The 22,286-nt window shown below is 43.7% G+C and overlaps 2 protein-coding genes across 3 annotated transcripts; one reads left to right on the top strand and one right to left on the bottom strand.

Moving 5' to 3' along the window:
• Nucleotides 1-14,621: 14,621 nt before the first annotated feature.
• LOC119298373 (protein PXR1-like) lies at nt 14,622-15,504 on the top strand. Its single transcript, XM_037575804.1, has 3 exons — nt 14,622-14,714; nt 14,821-14,865; nt 14,984-15,504. The coding sequence occupies exons 2-3, from the start codon at nt 14,821-14,823 to the stop codon at nt 15,230-15,232; spliced, it is 294 nt and encodes a 97-aa protein (XP_037431701.1). The 5' UTR covers nt 14,622-14,714; the 3' UTR covers nt 15,233-15,504.
• A 608-nt stretch (nt 15,505-16,112) lies between these two features.
• On the bottom strand, nt 16,113-21,528 carry LOC119303978 (hypersensitive-induced response protein 1). 2 transcript variants are annotated; one of them, XM_037581142.1, is made up of 6 exons: nt 21,376-21,528; nt 19,596-19,791; nt 19,226-19,346; nt 18,967-19,058; nt 18,795-18,891; nt 16,113-16,689 (listed from the first exon to the last, which is right to left on the bottom strand). In XM_037581142.1, exons 2-6 carry the CDS (start codon nt 19,782-19,784, stop codon nt 16,334-16,336), a joined length of 855 nt encoding a protein of 284 aa, XP_037437039.1. In that variant the 5' UTR covers nt 19,785-19,791; nt 21,376-21,528; the 3' UTR covers nt 16,113-16,333. The 2 variants fall into 2 exon arrangements, with proteins under 2 accessions (XP_037437039.1, XP_037437040.1); XM_037581143.1 differs by lacking the exon at nt 21,376-21,528 and adding an exon at nt 20,330-20,476.
• Nucleotides 21,529-22,286: the final 758 nt, after the last annotated feature.

Below are 22,286 nucleotides of genomic sequence, written 5' to 3'. Positions count from 1 at the left end.
GACTTTGGTTTAGCCAGGGAGGTGATGGTCGTGATCTTCTCCGAATTAGCCTCAATTCCCCTGTTGGACACCAGAAAACCCAATAGCTTGCCCGCCGGTACACCAAAGACACACTTGCCCGGATTAAGCATCATCTTGTATGTCCTCAGGTTATCAAAGGTTTCCTTCAAATCATCAATCAAAGTCTCCTTCTCCCTAGACATAACCACGATATCATCCACGTAAGTATGTACATTACGGCCGATTTTCTTGTGAAGACAATTTTGTACACACCGTTGATAAGTTGCCTGGGCACTCTTGAGCCCGAAGGGCATAGACACATAGCAGAAGGCTCCAACGGGAGTTATAAATGTCGTCTTCTCCTGGTCCTTAACTGCCATTTTGATCTGATGATAGCCAAAATATGCATCCAAAAAACTTAAACGCTCACAACCAGCCGTAGCATCAATAATTTAATCAATACGGGGGAGGGCAAAAGGATCTGCTGGACAAGCTTTATTAAGATCTGTGTAATCCACACACATGCGCCAGGTGCCGTTTTTCCTGAGGACCAGCACCGGATTGGCAAGCCACTCAGGGTGAAAAACTTCAACAATAAAGCCAGCTGCTAAGAGCCTGGCTACCTCTTCTCCAATCGCCTTGCGTCTTTCTTTGTTAAACCGGCGGAGGAACTGTTTCACCGGTTTATATTTAGGATCCACATTAAGTGTGTGCTCAGCGAGTTGCCTCGGTACACCTGGCATGTCAGAGGGCTTCCATGCAAAAATGTCCCGATTCTCACGGATGAACTCGATGAGCGTGCTTTCCTATTTCGGATCCAAGTTGGCACTGATGCTGAACTGCTTGGACGAATCGCCAGGTACGAAGTCAACAAGCTTAGTTTTTGCTGCCGATTTGAACTTCAAGGCTGGATCATGCTCCGTAGTTGGCTTCTTCAACGGAGTCATGTCCGCCGGATCAACATTGTCTTTATAATACTTCAACTCCTCGGTGGCACAGACCGACTCTGCATAGGCCGCATCTCCTTCCTCACACTCCAAAGCGAATTTGCGGCTTCCGTGAACCGTTATTGTCCCCTTGTGACCCGGCATCTTGAGCTGCAAATACACATAACAGGGCCGAGCCATAAACTTGGCATAGGCCGGTCGCCCAAACAGGGCATGATATGGACTTTGGATTTTCACCACTTCAAACGTCAATGTCTCCGACCTGGAATCATGATCATCCCCAAAGGCCACTTCCAGAGCTATCTTACCAACGGGATATGCTGATCTGCCAGGCACTACACCGTGGAATACTGTATTAGACGGTTTGAGATTCTTATCTGTTAGTCCCATATGACGGAAGGTCTCATAGTACAGGATGTTAATGCTGCTCCCTCCATCCATGAGCACCTTGGTGAACTTGTAACCTCCCACCTGAGGCGCCACCACCGGAGCCAACTGACCCGGATTATCGACCTGGGGAGGGTGATCTTCTCTGCTCCATATGATTGGCTGCTCAGACCAACGTAGATAACGGGGTATGGCCGGTTCAACAAAGTTGACCGCCCGCCTCTGAACCTTCCGGTCTCGCTTGTCCAAGCTAGTGGTGAAGACATGGTACTGCCCATTACTCAACTGCTTTGGGTTGCTCTGGTAACCTGACTGTTCCTGCTGTTGGTTGTAACCACCCTGGTTGTTCTGACTATTTTGACCATTATGTCCGCCCGGATTACCATTGAATCCTGAACCAGAACTTCCTCCACCGTAACTCGGCCCGGATCCTGAGCCACCGCCAGATTCGTGATCATACCGGAAATTATTAGAATTCTTGAACTCCTGCATAATAAAGCAATCCTTCCAAAGGTGGTTTGCTGGCGCCTCCTTCGTCCCATGTCTTGGACAGGGCTGGCTTAGCAGATAGTTTAGACGGTTTGGGTTAGGGTTGGGTGCTCCATTACGATTTTTCGGTCTACCCTTGCGTCGCTGGCCATTGTCATGTGCGTTGGTATTAGCCACAAAGTCCATGTTACCATCCGCTTTACGCTTGCCTTCACCACCATTGCCTGCCCAGTGATGCTGCTGACCTTTGGAGTTGTTGTTCTTCTTCCCTTTCCCTGTCTTGTCATCATCAGATTCGGGATCCTTGGTACTATCAGAATCAGCATATTTCACCAAAGCGGCCATGAGGGTCCCCATGTCGGTGCAATGACGCTTCATCCGTCCCAACTTCAGCTTCAGGGGCCCAAACCGGCAGTTGCCTTCTAGGGTTAATACTGCGGTGTCAGCGTTGATGCGGTCTGAGGAGTGCAACACTTGTGAAACCCGGCGCACCCAATGAGTCGTTGATTCTCCTTCCTCCTGGACGCATGCAGCTAAGTCCACTATCGACATAGGCTGTTTACAGGTATCCTTGAAATTGCTGATAAACCGGGCTCGTAACTGGGCCCATGAACTGATAGAATTAGCCGGCAAGCTTTTTAACCAAGTACGGGCCGTTCCTTCAAGCATCATGGTGAAGTATTTCGCACACGCCGCGTCATCCACATCAAGCATTTCCATGGCCATCTCATAGCTTTCCACCCATGTCTCTGGAGGTTGATCCGCCGTGTAATTTGGCACCTTGCGCGGGCCTTTGAAATCCTTGGGCAGGCGCACGTTGCGTAAAGCGGGGATAAGGCAAGGCACCCCCAAAGAACTAGAAGTAACACCAGGTTCAGTCAAGGTGGTTGGACGAACCGGCGTGAGCTACCGAGCCTGATGCTGTGTGGCTAACTCGGCCTCCCTGCGCGCGCGGGCCCGGTCCACTACTCCCTAAGCGTTATCAGCACCACCCGCCGGGTTGTTGTCACGGGGTGCTCCACGTCGTTCATTACTCGACACTACTGGTTCATCCATATGTCTGCTATAGCTTCGGCTTGGACGGGGGGTCGAGTGGATCCGGTCGCGGATGTACGAGTATGCTTCCTGTTGGGCCAAAGCTGTCCTCAGAAGTTCCTTGACCCGTCGCGTCTCTACTGCCTGCGGCGAGTCACCTTCAATTGGAATGGCCTCCAGCCGTGCAGCAGCGGCAACAAGATTGTCCATTGGGTTGGAGTAGTGACCCGGAGGTGTTAAAGCAGCCTGAGGTATAACGGTGTTTTGACGAGGCGGGTCCATCTGACGAGGCTGAACCGGTGCACCGGTCTTAGGGGCTTCTGTCCGGTTTCCCTCCAGCGGATTGCCGGTTCTTGGTCCTGGAGTGTTGAAAAGGTCTCTGGCCTCGAAAACCGGAGGTAAACGGGATCGGTGCTTCCTCCTCATGACTTCATGCGACGCGCTCTGGTCCAACATAAGCCTGTAGGCTTGTGCATCTAAAGCGGCCCGCTCTGTGGCCATCCTGGTGTCCTCAGCCGCCAGATCCGCCTTGGCCTGGGTGATCTGTTCCTTTACCTTTGCAACCTCCGCGTTGTGAACGTCCTGATCCGGCGGATTAACTTCCGCCATAAGCACAGCCAACGCATCAAATAGCTCTAATAGAACCTGAGCCGGCGGGCGCACAGGGCCTCCTGCCCGGGCAGCCGTCGCCGCTGCTGAACCAGAGATTGTTGCCGCAGCTGTCGAAGAATGAAGTGTTGCTTGTGTTCCGGCCATGAATATTCCAACCCGGTTGGGCAGATCAGAGGGGTCCGGAATACTGTCGCCATCGGAACAGCCCCCAATCCGGCCGTCTTGTAGCTGATAAAGAGATTCGGTTTCTACGGTCGATGACTCATCATCGGAATAAACGACGGTGTCGCTGCGAGATTCTGATCCACCCTCATAACTTCCTCCATGAATGACTCCCACGAAGGCACGTTTCATGGCCAGTTTAACCCGGGCGGATCGCGCACGCTGAGCCGTCTCGACGAGGTCGGCGCAGATGTCCGGCTCAGGGCCCGGTTCACCGATCTTGCCAATGAAAACATGAATGCCACCAAAGGGGACCCAGTACCCGTACTCAATTGAACCGGCCTCGGGGCCCCAGCCTGCGTCGTCGATGTAGAGCTTGCCGCGACGACTCTTAGTCATCCGGCCTACAGCATAGCCCTCGAGTCCTTCAAAGCGGCCTTCCAAGAACCGGAAACCATCGTGCGATAGCCCCACGGTGGGCGCCAACTATCGTGGTTTTGTCACGGCAGATGTCCTAGAGAAAGGACTTAGTCATGGAGCCATCGCGACGGGTTAGATTGAAGGGGTTAAAGCGGACACAGGGACGCAAGAGAGTTCATACTAGTTCGGCCCCTTTGATGAAGGTAAAAGCCTACGTCTAGTTGTGATGGAATTGATGGGGTTTCGATGACTAGGGAGCAAACAAGCTTCGCCTCTGTCTCGAGTTGTTGTCTGTTTTCCTTAAACCGCCACCGGGTCGTCCCCTTATATACATGGGTGACACCCGTCGGTTCACAGAGTCCCAACACCGGTCGATATTCGTATCCGGGTTGGTCTCTCCTTATTCCTAACTTACAATACAAGCTTATATACAACTTCCGATTTACAGCTACAAGTCTTGAACCGGCTACGGGCCTTAGGCCCTCATCTGCCTTCTTGGGCTTTATCACTTCTGGAACTACTGATGAAGTTGACCCGGCCCAGATAGGCCGGTTTACGCCCAGCAGTAACATCCTCAACAGTATGTGCCTTCCAAGTTACAGTTAGCGGATTTTTTGACGAAGGCCCAGACTAGAGTGCAGCATGGCTTCTATCTCTCCAAACTCAGTGTTGTTAATGAAGGAAATATGCCCTAGAGGCAATAATAAAGTTATTATTTATTTCCTTATTTCATGCTAAATGTTTATTATTCACGCTAGAATTGTATTAACCGGAAACATAATACATGTGTGAATACATAGACAAACAGAGTGTCACTAGTATGCCTCTACTTGACTAGCTCGTTAATCAAAGATGGTTATGTTTCCTAACCATAGACAAAGAGTTGTTATTTGATTAACGGGATCACATCATTAGGAGAATGATGTGATTGACTTGACCCATTCCATTAGCTTAGCACTCGATCGTTTAGTATGTTGCTATTGCTTTCTTCATGACTTATACATGTTCCTATGACTATGAGATTATGCAACTCCCGTTTACCGGAGGAACACTTTGTGTGCTACCAAACGTCACAACGTAACTGGGTGATTATAAAGGAGCTCTACAGGTGTCTCCAAAGGTACATGTTGGGTTGGCGTATTTCGAGATTAGGATTTGTCACTCTGATTGTCGGAGAGGTATCTCTGGGCCCTCTCGGTAATGCACATCACATAAGCCTTGCAAGCATTGCAACTAATGAGTTAATTGCGAGATGATGTATTACGAAACGAGTAAAGAGACTTGCCGGTAACGAGGTTGAACTAGGTATTGAGATACCGACGATCGAATCTCGGGCAAGTAACATACCGATGACAAAGGGAACAACGTATGTTGTTATGCGGTCTGACCGATAAAGATCTTCGTAGAATATGTGGGAGCCAATATGAGCATCCAGGTTCCGCTATTGGTTATTGACCGGAGACGTGTCTCGGTCATGTCTACATTGTTCTCGAACCCGTAGGGTCCGCACGCTTAAGGTTTTGATGACAATTATATTATGAGTTTATGCATTTTGATGTACCGAAGTTTGTTCGGAGTCCCGGATGTGATCACGGACATGACGAGGAGTCTCGAAATGGTCGAGACATAAAGATTGATATATTGGAAGCCTATATTTGGATATCGGAAGTGTTCCGGATGAAATCGGGATTTTACCGGAGTACCGGGAGGTTACCGGAACCCCCCGGGAGGTATATGGGCCTTAGTGGGCCTTAGTGGAAGAGAGGAGAAGTGGCCAGGGATGGGCCGTGCGCCCCTCCCCTCCTAGTCCGAATAGGACAAGGAGAGGGGGCCGGCGCCCCCCTTCCTTCTCTCTCTCCTCTTTCCCCCCTCCCGAATCCTATTCTAACTAGGAAAGGGGGAATCCTACTCCCGAAGGGAGTAGGACTCCTCCTGGCGCGCCCTCTCCTAGCCGTCCGCACCCCCCCTTTGATCCTTTATATACGGAGGCAGGGAGCACCCCTAGAGACACAAGTTGATCCACATGATCATATTCTTAGCCGTGTGCGGTGCCCCCTTCCACCATAGTCCTCGATAATATTGTAGCAGTGCTTAGGCGAAGCCCTGCGACGGTAGTACATCAAGATCGTCACCACGCCGTCGTGCTGACGGAACTCTTCCCCGACACTTTGCTGGATCGGAGTCCGGGGATCGTCATCGAGCTGAACGTGTGTTAGAACTCGGAGGTGCCGTAGTTTCGGTGCTTGATCGGTCGGGCCGTGAAGACGTACGACTACATCAACCACGTTGTGCTAACGCTTCCGTTGTCGATCTACAAGGGTATGTAGATTACACTCTCCCCTCTCGTTGCTATGCATCACCATGATCTTGCGTGTGCGTAGGAATTTTTTTGAAATTACTACGTTTCCCAATAGTGGCATCCAAGCCTAGGTTTTATGTGTTGATGTTATATGCACGAGTAGAACACAAGTGAGTTGTGGGCGATATAAGTCATACTGCTTACCAGCATGTCATACTTTGGTTCGGCGGTATTGTTGGACGAAGCGGCCCGGACCGACATTACGCGTATGCTTACGCGAGACCGGTTCTCCCGACGTGCTTTGCACAAAGGTGGCTAGCGGGTGACAGTTTCTCCAACTTTAGTTGAACCGAGTGTGGCTATGCCCGGTCCTTGCGAAGGTTAAAACAGCACCAACTTGACAAACTATCGTTGTGGTTTTGATGCGTAGGTAAGATTGGTTCTTGCTTAAGCCCGTAGCAGCCACGTAAAACTTGCAACAACAAAGTAGAGGACGTCTAACTTGTTTTTGCAGGGCATGTTGTGATGTGATATGGTCAAGACATGATGCTAAATTTTATTGTATGAGATGATCATGTTTTGTAACCGAGTTATCGGCAACTGGCAGGAGCCATATGGTTGTCGCTTTATTGTATGCAATGCAATTGCGCTGTAATGTTTTACTTTATCACTAAGCGGTAGCGATAGTCGTGGAAGCATAAAATTGGCAAGACGACAACGATGCTACGATGGAGATCAAGGTGTCGCGCCGGTGACGATGGTGATCACGACGGTGCTTCGAAGATGGAGATCACAAGCACAAGATGATGATGGCCATATCATATCACTTATATTGATTGCATGTGATGTTTATCTTTTATGCATCTTATCTTGCTTTGATTGACGGTAGCATTATAAGATGATCTCTCACTAATTATCAAGAAGTGTTCTCCTTGAGTATGCACCGTTGCGAAAGTTCTTCGTGCTGAGACACCACGTGATGATCGGGTGTGATAGGCTCTACGTTCAAATACAACGGGTGCAAAACAGTTGCACACGCGGAATACTCAGGTTATACTTGACGAGCCAAGCATATACAGATATGGCCTCGAAACACGGAGACCGAAAGGTCGAGCGTGAATCATATAGTAGATATGATCAACATAGCGATGTTCACCAATGAAACTACTCCATCTCACGTGATGATCGGACATGGTTTAGTTGATTTGGATCACGTAATCACTTAGAGGATTAGAGGGATGTCTATCTAAGTGGGGGTTCTTAAGTAATATGATTAATTGAACTTAAATTTATCATGAACTTAGTCCTGGTAGTATTTTGCAAATTATGTTGTAGATCAATAGCTCGCGTTGTTGCTTCCCTGTGTTTATTTTGATATGTTCCTAGAGAAAATTGTGTTGAAAGATGTTAGTAGCAATGATGCAGATTGGATCCGTGATCTGAGGTTTATCCTCATTGCTGCACAGAAGAATTATGTCCTTGATGCACCACTAGGTGACGGACCTATTGCAGGAGCATATGCAGACGTTATGAACGTTTGGCTAGCTCAATATGATGACTACTTGATAGTTTAGTGCACCATGCTTAATGGCTTAGAATCGAGACTTCAAAGACGTTTTGAACGTCATGGAGCATATGAGATGTTCCAGAAGTTGAAGTTAATATTTCAAGCAAATACCCGAGTTGAGAGATATGAAGTCTCCAACAAGTTCTATAGCTAAAAGATGGAGGAGAATCGCTCAACTAGTGAGCATGTGCTCAGATTGTCTGAGTACTACAATCGCTTGAATCAAGTGGGAGTTAATCTTCCAGATAAGATAGTGATTGACAGAATTCTCAAGTCACCATCACCAAGTTAGTAGAACTTCGTGATGAACTATGATATGCAAGGGATAACGGAAATGATTCCCAAGCTCTTCGTAATGCGGAAATTGACGAAGGTAGAAATCGAGAAAAATATCAAGTGTTGATGGTAGACAAGACCACTAGTTTCAAGAAAAGGGCAGAGAAAAAAAGGGGGAACTTCAAGAAGAACAGCAAGCAAGTTGCTGCTCAAGTGAAGAAGCCCAAGTCTGGTCCTAAGCCTGAGACTAAGTGCTTCTACTGTAAAGGGACTGGTCACTGGAAGCGGAACTACCCCAAGTGATTGGCGGATAAGAAGGATGGCAAAGTGAACATAAGTATATTTGATATACATATTATTGATGTGTACTTTACTAGTGTTTATAGCAACCCCTCAGTATTTGATACTAGTTCAGTTGCTAAGATTAGTAACTCGAAACGGGAGTTGAAGAATAAACAGAGACTAGTTAAGGGTGAAGTGACGATGTGTATTGGAAGTGGTTCCAAGATTGATATGATCATCATCGCACACTCCCTATAATTTCGGGATTAATGTTGAACCTAAATAAGTGTTATTTGGTGTTTGCGTTGAGCATAAATATGATTTGATCATGTTTATTGTAATACGTTTATTCATTTAAGTAAGAGAATAAATTGTTGTTCTGTTTACATGAATAAAACCTCATATAGTTACACACCCAATGAAAATAGTTCATTGGATCTCGATCGTAGTGATACACATAATCATAATATTGAAACCAAAAGATGCAAAGTTAATAATGATAGTGCAACTTATTTGTGGCACTGCCGTTTAGGTCATATTGGTGTAAAGCGCATGAAGAAACTCCATATTGATGGGCTTTTGGAATCACTTGATTATGAATCAGTTGATGCTTGCAAACCATGCCTCATGGGCAAGATGACCAAGACTCCGTTCTTCGAAACAATGGAGCGAGCAACAGATTTGTTGGAAATCATACATACTGATGTATGTAGTCCGATGAATATTGAGGCTCGCGACAGGTATCATTATTTTCTGATCTTCACAGATAATTTGAGCAGATATGAGTATATATACTTGATGGAACATAAGTCTGAAACATTTGAAAAGTTCAAATAATTTTAGGGTGAAGTGGAAAATCATCGTGACAAGAAAAGAAAAGGTTTCTATGATCTGATCACGGAGACAAATATTTGAGTTACGAGTTTGGTCTTCAATTAAAACATTGTGGAATAGTTTCACAAACTCATGCCACCTGGAACACCACAGCATAATGGTGTGTCCGATCGTCATAACCGTACTTTATTGGATATTGTGCAATCTATGATGTCCCTTACCGATCTACCACTATCGTTTTGGGGTTATGCATCAGAGACAGCTGCATTCACGTTAAGAGGGCACCATCTAAATCCATTGAGACGACACAATCTGAATTATGGTTTGGCAAGAAACCAAAGTTGTCGTTTCTTAAAGTTTTGGGTTGTGATGCTTATGTGAAAAAGTTTCATCCTGATAAGCTCAAACCCAAATCGGAGAAATATGTCTTCATAGGATATCCAAAGGAGACTGTTGGGTATACCTTCTATCACAGATCCGAAGGCAAGACATTCATTGCTAAGAATGGATCCTTTCTAGAGAAGGAGTTTCTCTCGAAAGAAGTGAGTGGGAGGAAAGTAGAAAACTTGATAAGGTAATTGTACCTTCTCCCTTATTGGAAAGTAGTTCATCACAGAAATCTGTTCTTGTGACTACTACACCAATTAGTGAGGAAGCTAATGATGATGATCATGTAACTTCAGATCAAGTCACTACCGAATCTCGTAGGTAAACCATAGTGAGATCCGCACCAGAGTGGTACAGTAATCCTGTTCTAGAAGTCATGTTACTAGACCATGACGAACTTGCGAACTATGAGGAAGCGATGATGAGCCCAGATTCCGCGAAATGGTTTAAGGCCATGAAATCTGAGATATGATCCATGTATGAGAACAAAGTATGGACTTTGATGGATTTGCCCGATGATCGGCAAGCCATAGAAAATAAATGGATCTTCAAGAGGAAGATGGACGCTGATAGTAGTGTTACTATCTACAAAGCTAGACTTGTCGAAAAAGGTTTTTGACAAAGTTCAAGGTGTTGACTACGATGAAATTTTCTCACTCGTAGCGATGCTTAAGTCTGTCCAAATCATGTTAGCAATTGCCGCATTTTATGAAATATGGCAAATGGATAAACAAAACTACATTCCTTAATGGATTTAAAGAAGAGTTGTATATGATGCAACCAGAAGGTTTTGTCAATCCTAAAGGTGCTAACAAAATATGCAAGCTCCAGTGATCCATCTATGGACTGGTGCAAGCATCTCGGAGTTGGAATATACGCTTTGATAAGTTGATCAAAGCATATAGTTTTATACAGACTTGCGGTGAAGCCTGTATTTACAAGAAAGTGAGTGGGAGCACTACAGCATTTCTGATAAGTGTATGTGTATGACATATTGTTGATCGGAAATAATGTAGAATTATTCTGCAAGGCATAAAGGAGTGTTTGAAAGGATTTTTTCAAAGAAAACCTCGGTGAAGCTGCTTAAATATTGAGCATCAAGATCTATAGAGATAGATCAAGACGCTTGATAAGTTTTTTTTTCAATGAGTACATACCTTGACAAGATTTTGAAGTAGTTCAAAATGGAACAGTCAAAGAAAGAATTCTTGCTTGTGTTACAAGGTGTGAAATTGAGTAAGACTCAAAGCCCGACCACGGCAGAAAATAGAATGAGAATGAAAGTCATTCCCTATGCCTTGGCCATAGGTTCTATAAAGTATGCCATGCTGTGTACCAGACCTATTGTATACCCTACACTAATTTTGTCAAGGGAGTACAATAGTGATCTAGAAGTAGATCACTGAACAGCGGTCAAAATTATCCTTAGTGGAATAAGGATATGTTTCTCGATTATGGAGATGACAAAAGGTTTGTTGTAAAAGGGTTACGTCGATACAAGTTTTGGCACTAATTCGGATGACTCTTAGTCTTCATCTGGATACATATTGAAAGTGGGAGCAATTAGCTAAAGTAGCTCCGTGCAGAGCATTGTAGACATAGAAAATTGCAAAATACTTACGGATCTGAATATGGCAGACCCGTTGACTAAACTTCTCTCACAGGCAAAACATGATCACACCTTAGTACTCTTTGGGTGTTAATCACATAGCAATGTGAACTAGATTACTGACTCTAGTAAACCCTTTGGGTGTTGGTCACATAACGATGTGAACTATGGGTGTTAACCACATAAAGATGTGAACTATTGATGTTAGATCACATGGCGATGTGAACTAGATTATTGACTCTAGTGCAAGTGGGAGACTGAAGGAAATATGCCCTAGAGGCAATAATAAAGTTATTATTTATTTCCTTATTTCATGCTAAATGTTTATTATTCATGCTAGAATTGTATTAACCGGAAACATAATACATGTGTGAATACATAGACAAACAGAGTGTCACTAGTATGCCTCTACTTGACTAGCTCGTTAATTAAAGATGGTTATGTTTCCTAACCATAGACAAAGAGTTGTTATTTGATTAACGGGATCACATCATTAGGAGAATGATGTGATTGACTTGACCCATTCCGTTAGCTTAGCACTCGATCGTTTAGTATGCTGCTATTGCTTTCTTCATGACTTATACATGTTCCTATGACTATGAGATTATGCAACTCCCGTTTACCGGAGGAACACTTTGTGTGCTACCAAACGTCACAACGTAACTGGGTGATTATAAAGGAGCTCTACAGGTGTCTCCGAAGGTACATGTTGGGTTGGCGTATTTCGAGATTAGGATTTGTCACTCCGATTGTCGGAGAGGTATCTCTGGGCCCTGTCGGTAATGCACATCACATAAGCCTTGTAAGCATTGCAACTAATGAGTTAATTGCGAGATGATGTATTACGAAACGAGTAAAGAGACTTGCCGGTAACGAGATTGAACTAGGTATTGAGATACCGACGATCGAATCTCGGGCAAGTAACATACCGATGACAAAGGGAACAACGTATGTTGTTATGCGGTCTGACCGATAAAGATCTTCATAGAATATGTGGGAGCCAATATGAGCATCCAGGTTCCGCTATTGGTTATTGACCGGAGACGTGTCTCGGTCATGTCTACATTGTTCTCGAACCCGTAGGGTCCGCACGCTTAAGGTTTTGATGACAGTTATATTATGAGTTTATGCATTTTGATGTACCGAAGTTTGTTCGGAGTCCCGGATGTGATCATGGACATGACGAGGAGTCTTGAAATGATCGAGACATAAAGATTGATATATTGGAAGCCTATATTTGGATATCGGAAGTGTTCCAGATGAAATCGGGATTTTACCGGAGTACCGGGAGGTTACCGGAACCCCCCGGGAGGTATATGGGCCTTAGTGGGCCTTAGTGGAAGAGAGGAGAAGTGGCCGGGGATGGGCCGCGCGCCCCTCCCCCCTCCCTAGTCCGAATAGGACAAGGAGAGGGGGCCGGCGCCCCCCTTCCTTCTCTCTCTCCTCTTTCCCCCCTCCCGAATCCTATTCCAACTAGGAAAGGGGGGGGAATCCTACTCCCGGAGGGAGTAGGACTCCTCCTGGCGCGCCCTCTCCTGGCCGGCCACACCCTCCCTTTGATCCTTTATATACAGAGGCAGGGAGCACCCCTAGAGACACAAGTTGATCCACGTGATCACTTAGCCGTGTGCGGTGCCCCCTTCCACCATAGTCCTCGATAATATTGTAGCGGTGCTTAGGCGAAGCCCTGCGACGGTAGTACATCAAGATCGTCATCACGCCGTCGTGCTGAAGGAACTCTTTCCCGACACTTTGCTGGATCGGAGTCCGGGGATCGTCATCGAGCTGAACGTGTGTTAGAACTCGGAGGTGCCGTAGTTTCGGTGCTTGATCGGTCGGGCCGTGAAGACGTACGACTACATCAACCATGTTGTGCTAACGCTTCCGTTGTCGATCTACAAGGGTATGTAGATTGCACTCTCCCCTCTCGTTGCTATGCATCACCATGATCTTGCGTGTGCGTAGGAATTTTTTTGAAATTACTACGTTTCCCAACAGTTAATCCGCCATGAGTTTGAGGGGGGGTGTTAGAGTATTATATATATATAGCCATGTAACCTTTCGTATTTACCCTATTGTATAAGGGGTTTCCTGCATATATTTCACACCTGTACATGTATATATACTGGCCTATGGCCTCCTGAAAATACAAGTTGCATATTTCCTAACAGGTAAATGGTAAAAACAGAATTTTTGATGTGGAATGCTACCTAACATATTCATCATATATTCTTTTCTCGCTCAATATAACACTCCATGCTATAAGGCATCCAATCATCACCCCATTCTATATGTCAACTCAGTCTTGATAATACCCGTAGCTAAGAAATCTCTTTCCACTGATGTGGTTGCAATTGGCAAAATCAATGTTGCAACTCAATGAGACGATATACCAAATAAAAAATGACATGTCTATTAATCTAAAGCATCTTCACATCAATAAAACCATGATTATTACAACTCACGTAATCTGGATTAGCTCTCACATTAGCAAATGAATGTTTCAAGTTGGTTCTTATGGACACAAGAAATCTCGTTTATGGAGAAGTCACCAGCATACATCTCAACAAGTTCAACATGCTCGTTTTCATCAAAATTAGCAAATGAGTTCCTTGGATCAAGAAAAGCAATGCATCTCAAAAATTGATTAGATCTTTCAGCAAAGCGTTTATTAAACTCGGTAATGATTTGGTCATGCACAACACTGAATATTTCATACGTGTAGTAGTGAACGACCTCGGGTATTGTACCATCCATGTTTGGCAATGTAATGTTGTGTTTAACAAAAAAAGCCATTCATGTCTTTCATGGGGTGATACCAACTATTTTATCTTGCATCTTGAAGTTTCTGCAATGTGGCCCCAATCAAACCCATTGCACGAACAATGTTTTGATCTTTCCATTGCAAACATTGTGACAACTCATTAGTCTTGCCTAATAGTTTGATCTTAAGATGCAAGTGCAAAAAGAAATCAAAACTTTTGATCAGAGGAATCATGCCACCTATTGTTATTCTTTGTGTTAAATTTTCTACATCATCGTGAATGTTCTCTAATACTTACAAAATAGATTTCCGTGTCATAATAAACCCGAAATAAAGTAAATGATGGATGCAACAATGCGTGCAGTACTATTTTTAGTTGGATGATGAAACACATGTGGGTTTGCTCCCTTTGTCGAGACTTTTCCTCTTATCCAAACACACACCGTGCCCAAATTAATCCAAACAGAACTAATTATAGAACTAAATAGCTGCAACCAACACAACTATAAAACTGGATTGGTCGAAGCAAACATTTAATTTACGGTTCACAAGTGTCGAAGCTTATTTACACTTATATAGGGATCAATCTGAAACGACCAGAATTTATCTCTGTTTTCACCAGAATCATTGTTATCTTGACAAAGGCAAGTTAGCTTCCTTTGCATCTACCCCTGAATTTATTGATTATGAATCGAATCCATGTCTGAAGGCTAATCTTGTGGCATCGCGCCCTGCTGCCCCAAAATGCAGATGGAAGCTGCAGATGCAACTCACCCCAAGGAGAAGAAGGACAAGGTAACCATCTGGAACTTGCATCAAATAAATGAAATATCTCAACAACCACATCAATGCAACATGCATGTCATAAAAATGCAGAAAAGTCTGATGAACACATACGTTCTTATTCCTTGAGGAACACGCGAAAGAGGCCAAACCGGCAAAGGAAAAGAAGGACAAGAAGGAGAAGAAAGAAAAGAGCAAGGAGGGCAAGGAGAAGAAAGAGAAGGTCGGAGAGGCAACTGACACGGTCAAGCTGAGGGCAAAGCTAGAGAAGATCGATGTGAAAATCGAAGACCTGAAGGCGAAGAAGCAAGAGATTGTGGCTCGACTCCTCGAGCTGGAGGGTAAGGCAGCAGAGGCTGCAGCACCAGCAAGCGGCTGAGGTTTCGATGGGTTGTTGCCTTGAGAAGAATGAAACAGCTTTTAGGCAATGCATGCAGCTAGTGAGTGACATATCCACAAGTTGGTGCAGGAATTGTTCTTTTGACTGGCATATTATTGTGCTTTAATCTTCCTGGAGCTACATATTTGCATCCAGCATTGCATGATAATCTAGATTTTGGTGCACACAAGTGTCCATCTTGTATCAAATTCGTGGGAAACTGTGACATGAATGTACCTCTTAAAGATTTTTGGTATTGGACTTGACCTTTCTTGAAATCTGGAGTATCGAAGTCTGCATTTGTTTTTACATTAAGTGGGGAGCAGGGTGTGAACCTGTGCTGGCCATTCAGCATAGAGCATAACACACTGCGGCTCACATGACAATACAATGAACGCACACAAAATCTAAATATCAAATAACATATCATTAAGTAGTAAGAACGAGAAACTGGGAGCCTATTCGGCTAAATTTCAATAGGAAGAGCTTCAGAACAATCTCCAAAATTCCAAAGTTTGAAAGAGTCGAATGAAAAAACTAGTAGCAACATACTCCCTCCGTCCCATAATATAATACTCCCTCCATTCCACAATGTAGTGCTTCCTCTATCCCCGTGCTTCAACTTTGACCGTAAATTTAACTATGATCGATTGCGGCGGGAGCAAAAATTATAACAGTGAATTCGTATTCGAAAGAAGTTTTTAATTATATAATTTTTTCTACCGCCGCAGTTGGTCTCATTGATTAAATTTATGGTCAAAGTTAGACCTCGGGAAGCGCGGGCGCACTATATTTTAGAATGGAGGGAGTAACATTTTTGACATTAGTGTAGTGTGAAAAACGTTTTTATATTTTGGGACAGAAGGAGTAGAAATTATAGTATAATAACCATGTAGTAACATATAACACTCTCAATACACAAATAGCTGCGAACACAGTGATAGCACAACTGATATTTTTTACAGAAACGGGTGGCACAACCAAAGCAAGTACTGATATTAACATCCATCTAGGCACAACCTCACCTCACACATAGTATAAGAATAAGCTGTATGTACTTAAAGTATGCATATAAAAGTGGTATCCATTTTCCAACACTCCTCAAACCATCCTGCCCTGGAGCTGACCATCTCGTATCTGCGAAGCGATGTCTTTGACAGCGCCAGGTCCGTGAGGGATGAACACTGCTGAAGACTTTGAAGAGGCCCCAATGTCCTTCATCGTATCAAAATACTGCGTCACCAAAACCATATCCATGACATCCTTCGAAGAGGTCCCAGGCACATTCTCAGAGAAGGCCAGAACACTGTCTCTCAGCCCGTCCACTATGGCCTGGCGCTGCCTTGCAATACCCACACCAGCCAAGTATTTCGATTCTGCCTCACCTTCAGCCCTCTTGATTTGAAGAATCTTTTCGGCCTCGGCTTTCTCAGTGGCTGCCAGCCTCATCCTAGCAGCTGTAACATAAATTACAATATAAAAGTTAAAAGCTGCTAATCCAGCATATCTGGTAATATGTGCTGCAGGGTTACAAAGGTGTACAGCACCTACTTTTCAGAGGGATACCATGAAACAGATATAACAATCATGAAAAAAGTTTAACTTGTTCTTGAGTAGTAATTGACTAGAACAGTTTGTTACAATCAAATGTAAAGTAACTGCAGTTACATGGCCGTGCAAGCCATTCAAAACACATATGTACATCTGTAACCCACTCATTTCCATACTCAACTATGACCTTCAAAACCAAAGTGTGAATGAAAAACTAAAAGAAATATTGCTCGTATTTTCAATATGAAGGTAAAAAAATAATAAAAATATTAGTTTTGGGAGGAAATCAAGTACAAATGAGCACTCTTATTGAGGAAAATCAAAATGATAGCCTTCCAAGCCATTCTCATTTCAAAAGCAAAAGATCACCATTGCAGAGACATCCTTACACACTATGCGGTTGGTTTAAGTGCATATCTCTCCATAGAGGGCGGACAACCACAGCATGAACATAACTATAGTATAAGAGTAAATTTCCATAACTGATAATTTCATATACTATAATATCAGAGCTACAAAATTTAATTTGTGTTTCACAGAATTACACATACTTGAGGGCAACATTTCAATTAACTACACATCAGTTAAATTCCTATAAATGCAACAGTCTGGAATGTAAGATCTACCTGTCAATGTAATTGTGGCAGAAGGGAGTCCAAGAACAGTGAGAAACAGAGGGAGTAGGCTAGCATATTTTGTAGGCTAGGTGTTTAGATGGGAGTTCGTATTAGGAAAGGTCGAAGGAGTCCAACTGTATTAGGAAAGGTCAAGGGTCTACGCTGGTCTACCATCCACTATATAAGGATGCCATGTATCTAAGGTTAAGCCAAGAAAGAACAATCTATCTATTATTCTACTTCCCCAAGTTATTCTCTCATCTAAATACCCAATCCCTCACGGCCATGCCATTTGGCTATCTCCAGCATGGTAGTTATCCTGTTGTGGATCAAGGTTCACAAGAGTAATAGACATCTAGTACCTACACTAAGCCAAAATGTGTTTAGTTCTATTAAACTCTGTACTTATCTGACAATTTTGGAGAAGAAACAAATGCAGGGAAGAAGTAAGACAACTTATGTAACTTGAATTAATTTTTAAGTTGATTTAGCTAAAAATAGCTGTTACATGATAGCAAGTAAATAACGACTAACTTGAAATAGATGCATATGTCTGCAAGTTTAATCTGGGTACCTTTAAATCTTCTACACTATTTTAAAGCATAGGTTGCTACTTGATTTGACTTTCCAAAGTAACTCAGTTTATTGGTTAAAACTGTCAAGAATTACACATTTGACACACAATAAAACCTGAAGGGTGTGGGTCCTTTGTTTCAATTAAACTGATGAGCAGACCTAATGCCTCGTCATATAGCAGGAATATATCATATATGCGCGCGCGCGCGTGTGTGTGTGTGTGTGTTGTTGAATTACAACGCTGTGGCAGGATATGTATAAATGTGTGAAAATTAACTTAGTTAGTGTCGATTACTCAATTTGCTGACCACTCAAGGCCATGCCCAATGACTCACCTCATTTTTTTCTTTCAATATGAAAAGAACTATGCTGTTTCTTGGAAAGCAAATAATCTATACCAATATAAAAAGACCCGAAGGGGCAGATCCAAACCATCTCGACCGTCAAATCATGTTATCTAGCGGTTCAAATCGCTCCAATGTTGAGCACCAAACACGTTTAACGCTCTAATTACCCACCATTGCCATTGGTTATAAACACGATTTTGACGCTATCCCATGAAATCTGCCATGTAATTAATATCCTACCATTACCTCGAAAAAAGTAATTGATATCTTACCAAATACCTACGTGCAACAGATATATCTTACCTAATATAACATGCAACTAATATCCTACCTAATATAAACGTGCATTGCACGTACATTATTACTAGTTGCTCCAAATGTGAAATGTAAAACCAGACAGTTTTTTTTAGCTGGAAAACTAGACAGTTGATACTACCAAGGATAAAAACAGTAAATGGATTTTGTACATGCCTGCATTGATCTCATTCATGGCTCTCTTCACATGTTCATCTGGTTCAATATCAACAATCAGAGTTTGCACAATCTCGTACCCGTAGGCAGACATTGCCTACACAAAAGGTAAAATTAAATTAGTAAAAATCTACCATATGGTTTAGAAGACCGATGCATGATGAACAAAAACCTTTTCAAGTTCATCCTCCACAGCCCTTGCTATTTCATTCTTCTGCTCAAATACATCATCCAAGTTCATCTTTGGAACGCTAGCCCTGATCACTGAACATGATGAATAGAGTTCCATTAGCATTAAATGAAGAACAATAGTAAACATAGAACCACAATGTTCGGGTGAATACATGATGGGATGAGAACAAAGCAGAAGAAGCAAAGTAGTTTGTGCAGTGAAATTGTGCATTGCAGTTCAAATCATACAGCAATATTACCATCAAAGACATAGGACTGGATTTGCTCCCTGGTGTTGCTAAGCCTGTAAAAGGCATCAGATGCCTTGTCAGCAAGAGCACGGTACTGCACAGATGCCACAACGTTGACAAAGACATTATCCTGCAGATTAATCATGATATTCATCGTCAGACAGTTACAAGCTTGTAAAGTTATTTCAAGTTTAAATTGTAGGTATCCCATTCAGATGAGAAAGCATAGATATTGTATGCAGGTATTCTCAATGACAAACACTAATATGGAATGAAAACAGAACTTCAAATGAGTATTTCACCCATGCATGAAAATAACTCCTGGGACCTTCAGCCAAGTACAAAACAATAATCAAATACAGCAGAAATAAGGTAGTACCTTTGTTTTTGTTTCGCATCGGACATCAAGCTGTTGCACACGCAGAGAAAGATATCCAGCAATCTGCTGCCCTAGGCACCATGGCAAGCAGTGGCATCCAGGTTGCAGGATGGCATCAAACTTCCCGAAGGTCTCCTTGATGGCTACTGTTGATTGATCAATCTGTATCAAACCAAGTACCCCACCCATGGTTTATCTACAAAGGAAGAAGCGATGGATTAAAAATGCTGCCATGCGCACAAAAAAATCTAATATTTTTGCATGATTGGCTCATGACCACTCTTTGTGAGACTCTGCCAATGAATAAGCGAGAGCGTCATAGAACTAAACCAGATAGTCATGGCTTTACTTACATAACGACTAACGTATGCAGACGCTGACTAATCTCTCAAATGAAAAAACCTGATTAGTGGCAATATGTAGTCATATCAGGGGAAAGGACATAGTATTACAAACAACAATACGCAGATTATGTTGGAACAGCATGTCATTATTATTAAAAATGCAAAAAGAAACAAAAAAAAATCCACTCTCCTGTTTGATAGCCATGTCTGGGAAACAGAAAAGCAATATCACAGGTTCCCACCGCAGCATACTTCAAAGGAATCTGAACAACAATCCCAAAATAAAGGTACTATGGCAGCCCCAGGGAGAAGAAATAAAATCCAGTATACACAAGATACCCTTATGAGCTACTAAAAGCGTGGAAAGAATAAAAGCACGAGGACACATACGCTTATCAATTAGTTCAGTGCAGAGTAGAAACCCAAGGCTTGTATGCTTGAGGGTGTTCTTGGGAAGTTGGGAACTAGACGAAGCATGCTGCACATACATATATAGTGGGAGATAAAGATGATGCCCATCCTAAACGCCGTCTGCAGGATGATGCCAACTGGGGAAGCGCTTCTGATCACTTGTTTCGGTCAAAAGTCAAATGTTCAGCCCCAGCAGGCTCGTCCAACTAATATTCAATCAGCACGGCACGTCGTCGCAGTCTTTGACAGCGATATACATCTGTGTCTAAGACAAGTAAACAAGAATAAGCTGTACAGCCACTTGCCAGCGTCTTATCTTTGCATCCTACGCCAGTGGGGATTTCGCAGCTGTGATGCGGCCACCGTGGCAATAGCCAAGCAATTTACTAATAACAATAACAAAAAGAAAAGGTGCGCCTGGCTGAAATCTAGCTGAAATTTCCAAGCCGTGGGTGGGCCGTGGCGACAGTCTGGAACCGAGTTTTGTATGTATCTATGCAAGCAAGGATCACGCATCAACGCCAGGAACAAGAGCACTAGCAATAATATAATAACCTGGAAATTGGGGTGCCAAACAAGAAACATACTACTATACTACTAGTACATCTACATGCGTGATGCCGGTCGTTCATCCCAAGAGATTGAAAAGAAACCCTAATCAAACCGTCGGCGCGCGCAGGACGAGATGCGGTGTCGAATCCAAAGAGACGGTTGAAATTGGACAAGGGACCGGTGAAAAACATCAAGAAAGAATTGTCATGCTGTAATAAAGATAAATATCCCCATCCCCGCCACGAAGCAAAGAGAGCGGCTTGCCCAAATCACTAACAAAATCGATCCCCTCCTCCAAGAAAACCCTGGCCTGGCCAACGCCGGGAGGGGGGGAATGCCCAAGAAACACGCACGCCCGGTCGATTGACTGCAGGAAACCTAAAGAGGCGGCCTAGCTCGATCGAAACCGCCGCCGCCGCGGCCGGCCGTGAGGAGATGGGATTGAGGGGGGCTAGGTCGAGCGGGAAACGAACCTCGCGGGAGAGGCTGCTGCGCGCTGACGAGTTCGGCTGGCTGGATTGGTTCGTCGCCGGCCGTCTGCTCTGCTGCCGCTTGGATGGGTTGGCTTCTTCTTCTTCTTCTTCTTATTCCTCCTCCCCCCACTTATTTCCCCCACTTATTAGGAACGAGATCCTCTAACATCACGAAGGGATGTTAGAGAAGCTACAGTACCCTGACATCCCTTCTTCACATCCATATGATTAAGCCTAAAATGATTTGAATTACTTTACAAATCACAAATCTACTTTATACATTTACAATAATTACATATAAACAAAATTATGGTGTAATAAAATTAATTTTGAATTTTATTTTTTATGAACAGTAATTGCGCATATTATTTTTGCTACAGTGTCCATGACATCTCTTCTTTGTTTTGCACTGGGATTGCACTGTAGCTTCGTGACATCTCTTCATGATGTTAGAGAATCCATTCCGCACTTATTATGGCCCAGTTCTTTTCAGGCAAGATTCTACAGAATTAGGATTCTGGAAAATTCTTCCAGAATCTGCTTCTCCCATAATCTGTTGTCGAGTTCTTTTCAGAGATTGTAGTTTGAGATCCTAGAAGCTGTTGTGTGTTGAATTGTCTGTACTATCCTTAGACAGAATTTGTTTGATGAAATATTAACAAACTCAAGCATCAATCCATCTACCTATTTTATCTATCAACAATAGCTAGCATCAATTCAAGCATTATTCAAGCATGAAGAAATAGAGAGATGCAGAAAGGAGGGCTCACCGTGAGCGTCGGCGTCGAACTTTGAGGGACGGGGCTGAGGGCCGGGGCAGACTGAGGGGCGAGGAGGAGCTGAGGAGGGAAGCTGGCCGGCGGGGGCGGGGGTGGCGTGGCCTGGCCGGCGGCGGCGCGGCAACCCTAGCC

This window comes from Triticum dicoccoides, chromosome 5A, assembly GCF_002162155.2.
Source record: "Triticum dicoccoides isolate Atlit2015 ecotype Zavitan chromosome 5A, WEW_v2.0, whole genome shotgun sequence".
In the NCBI taxonomy this organism is placed as follows: domain Eukaryota; kingdom Viridiplantae; phylum Streptophyta; class Magnoliopsida; order Poales; family Poaceae; genus Triticum; species Triticum dicoccoides.
This window is presented reverse-complemented; position numbering and strand designations above follow the sequence as displayed.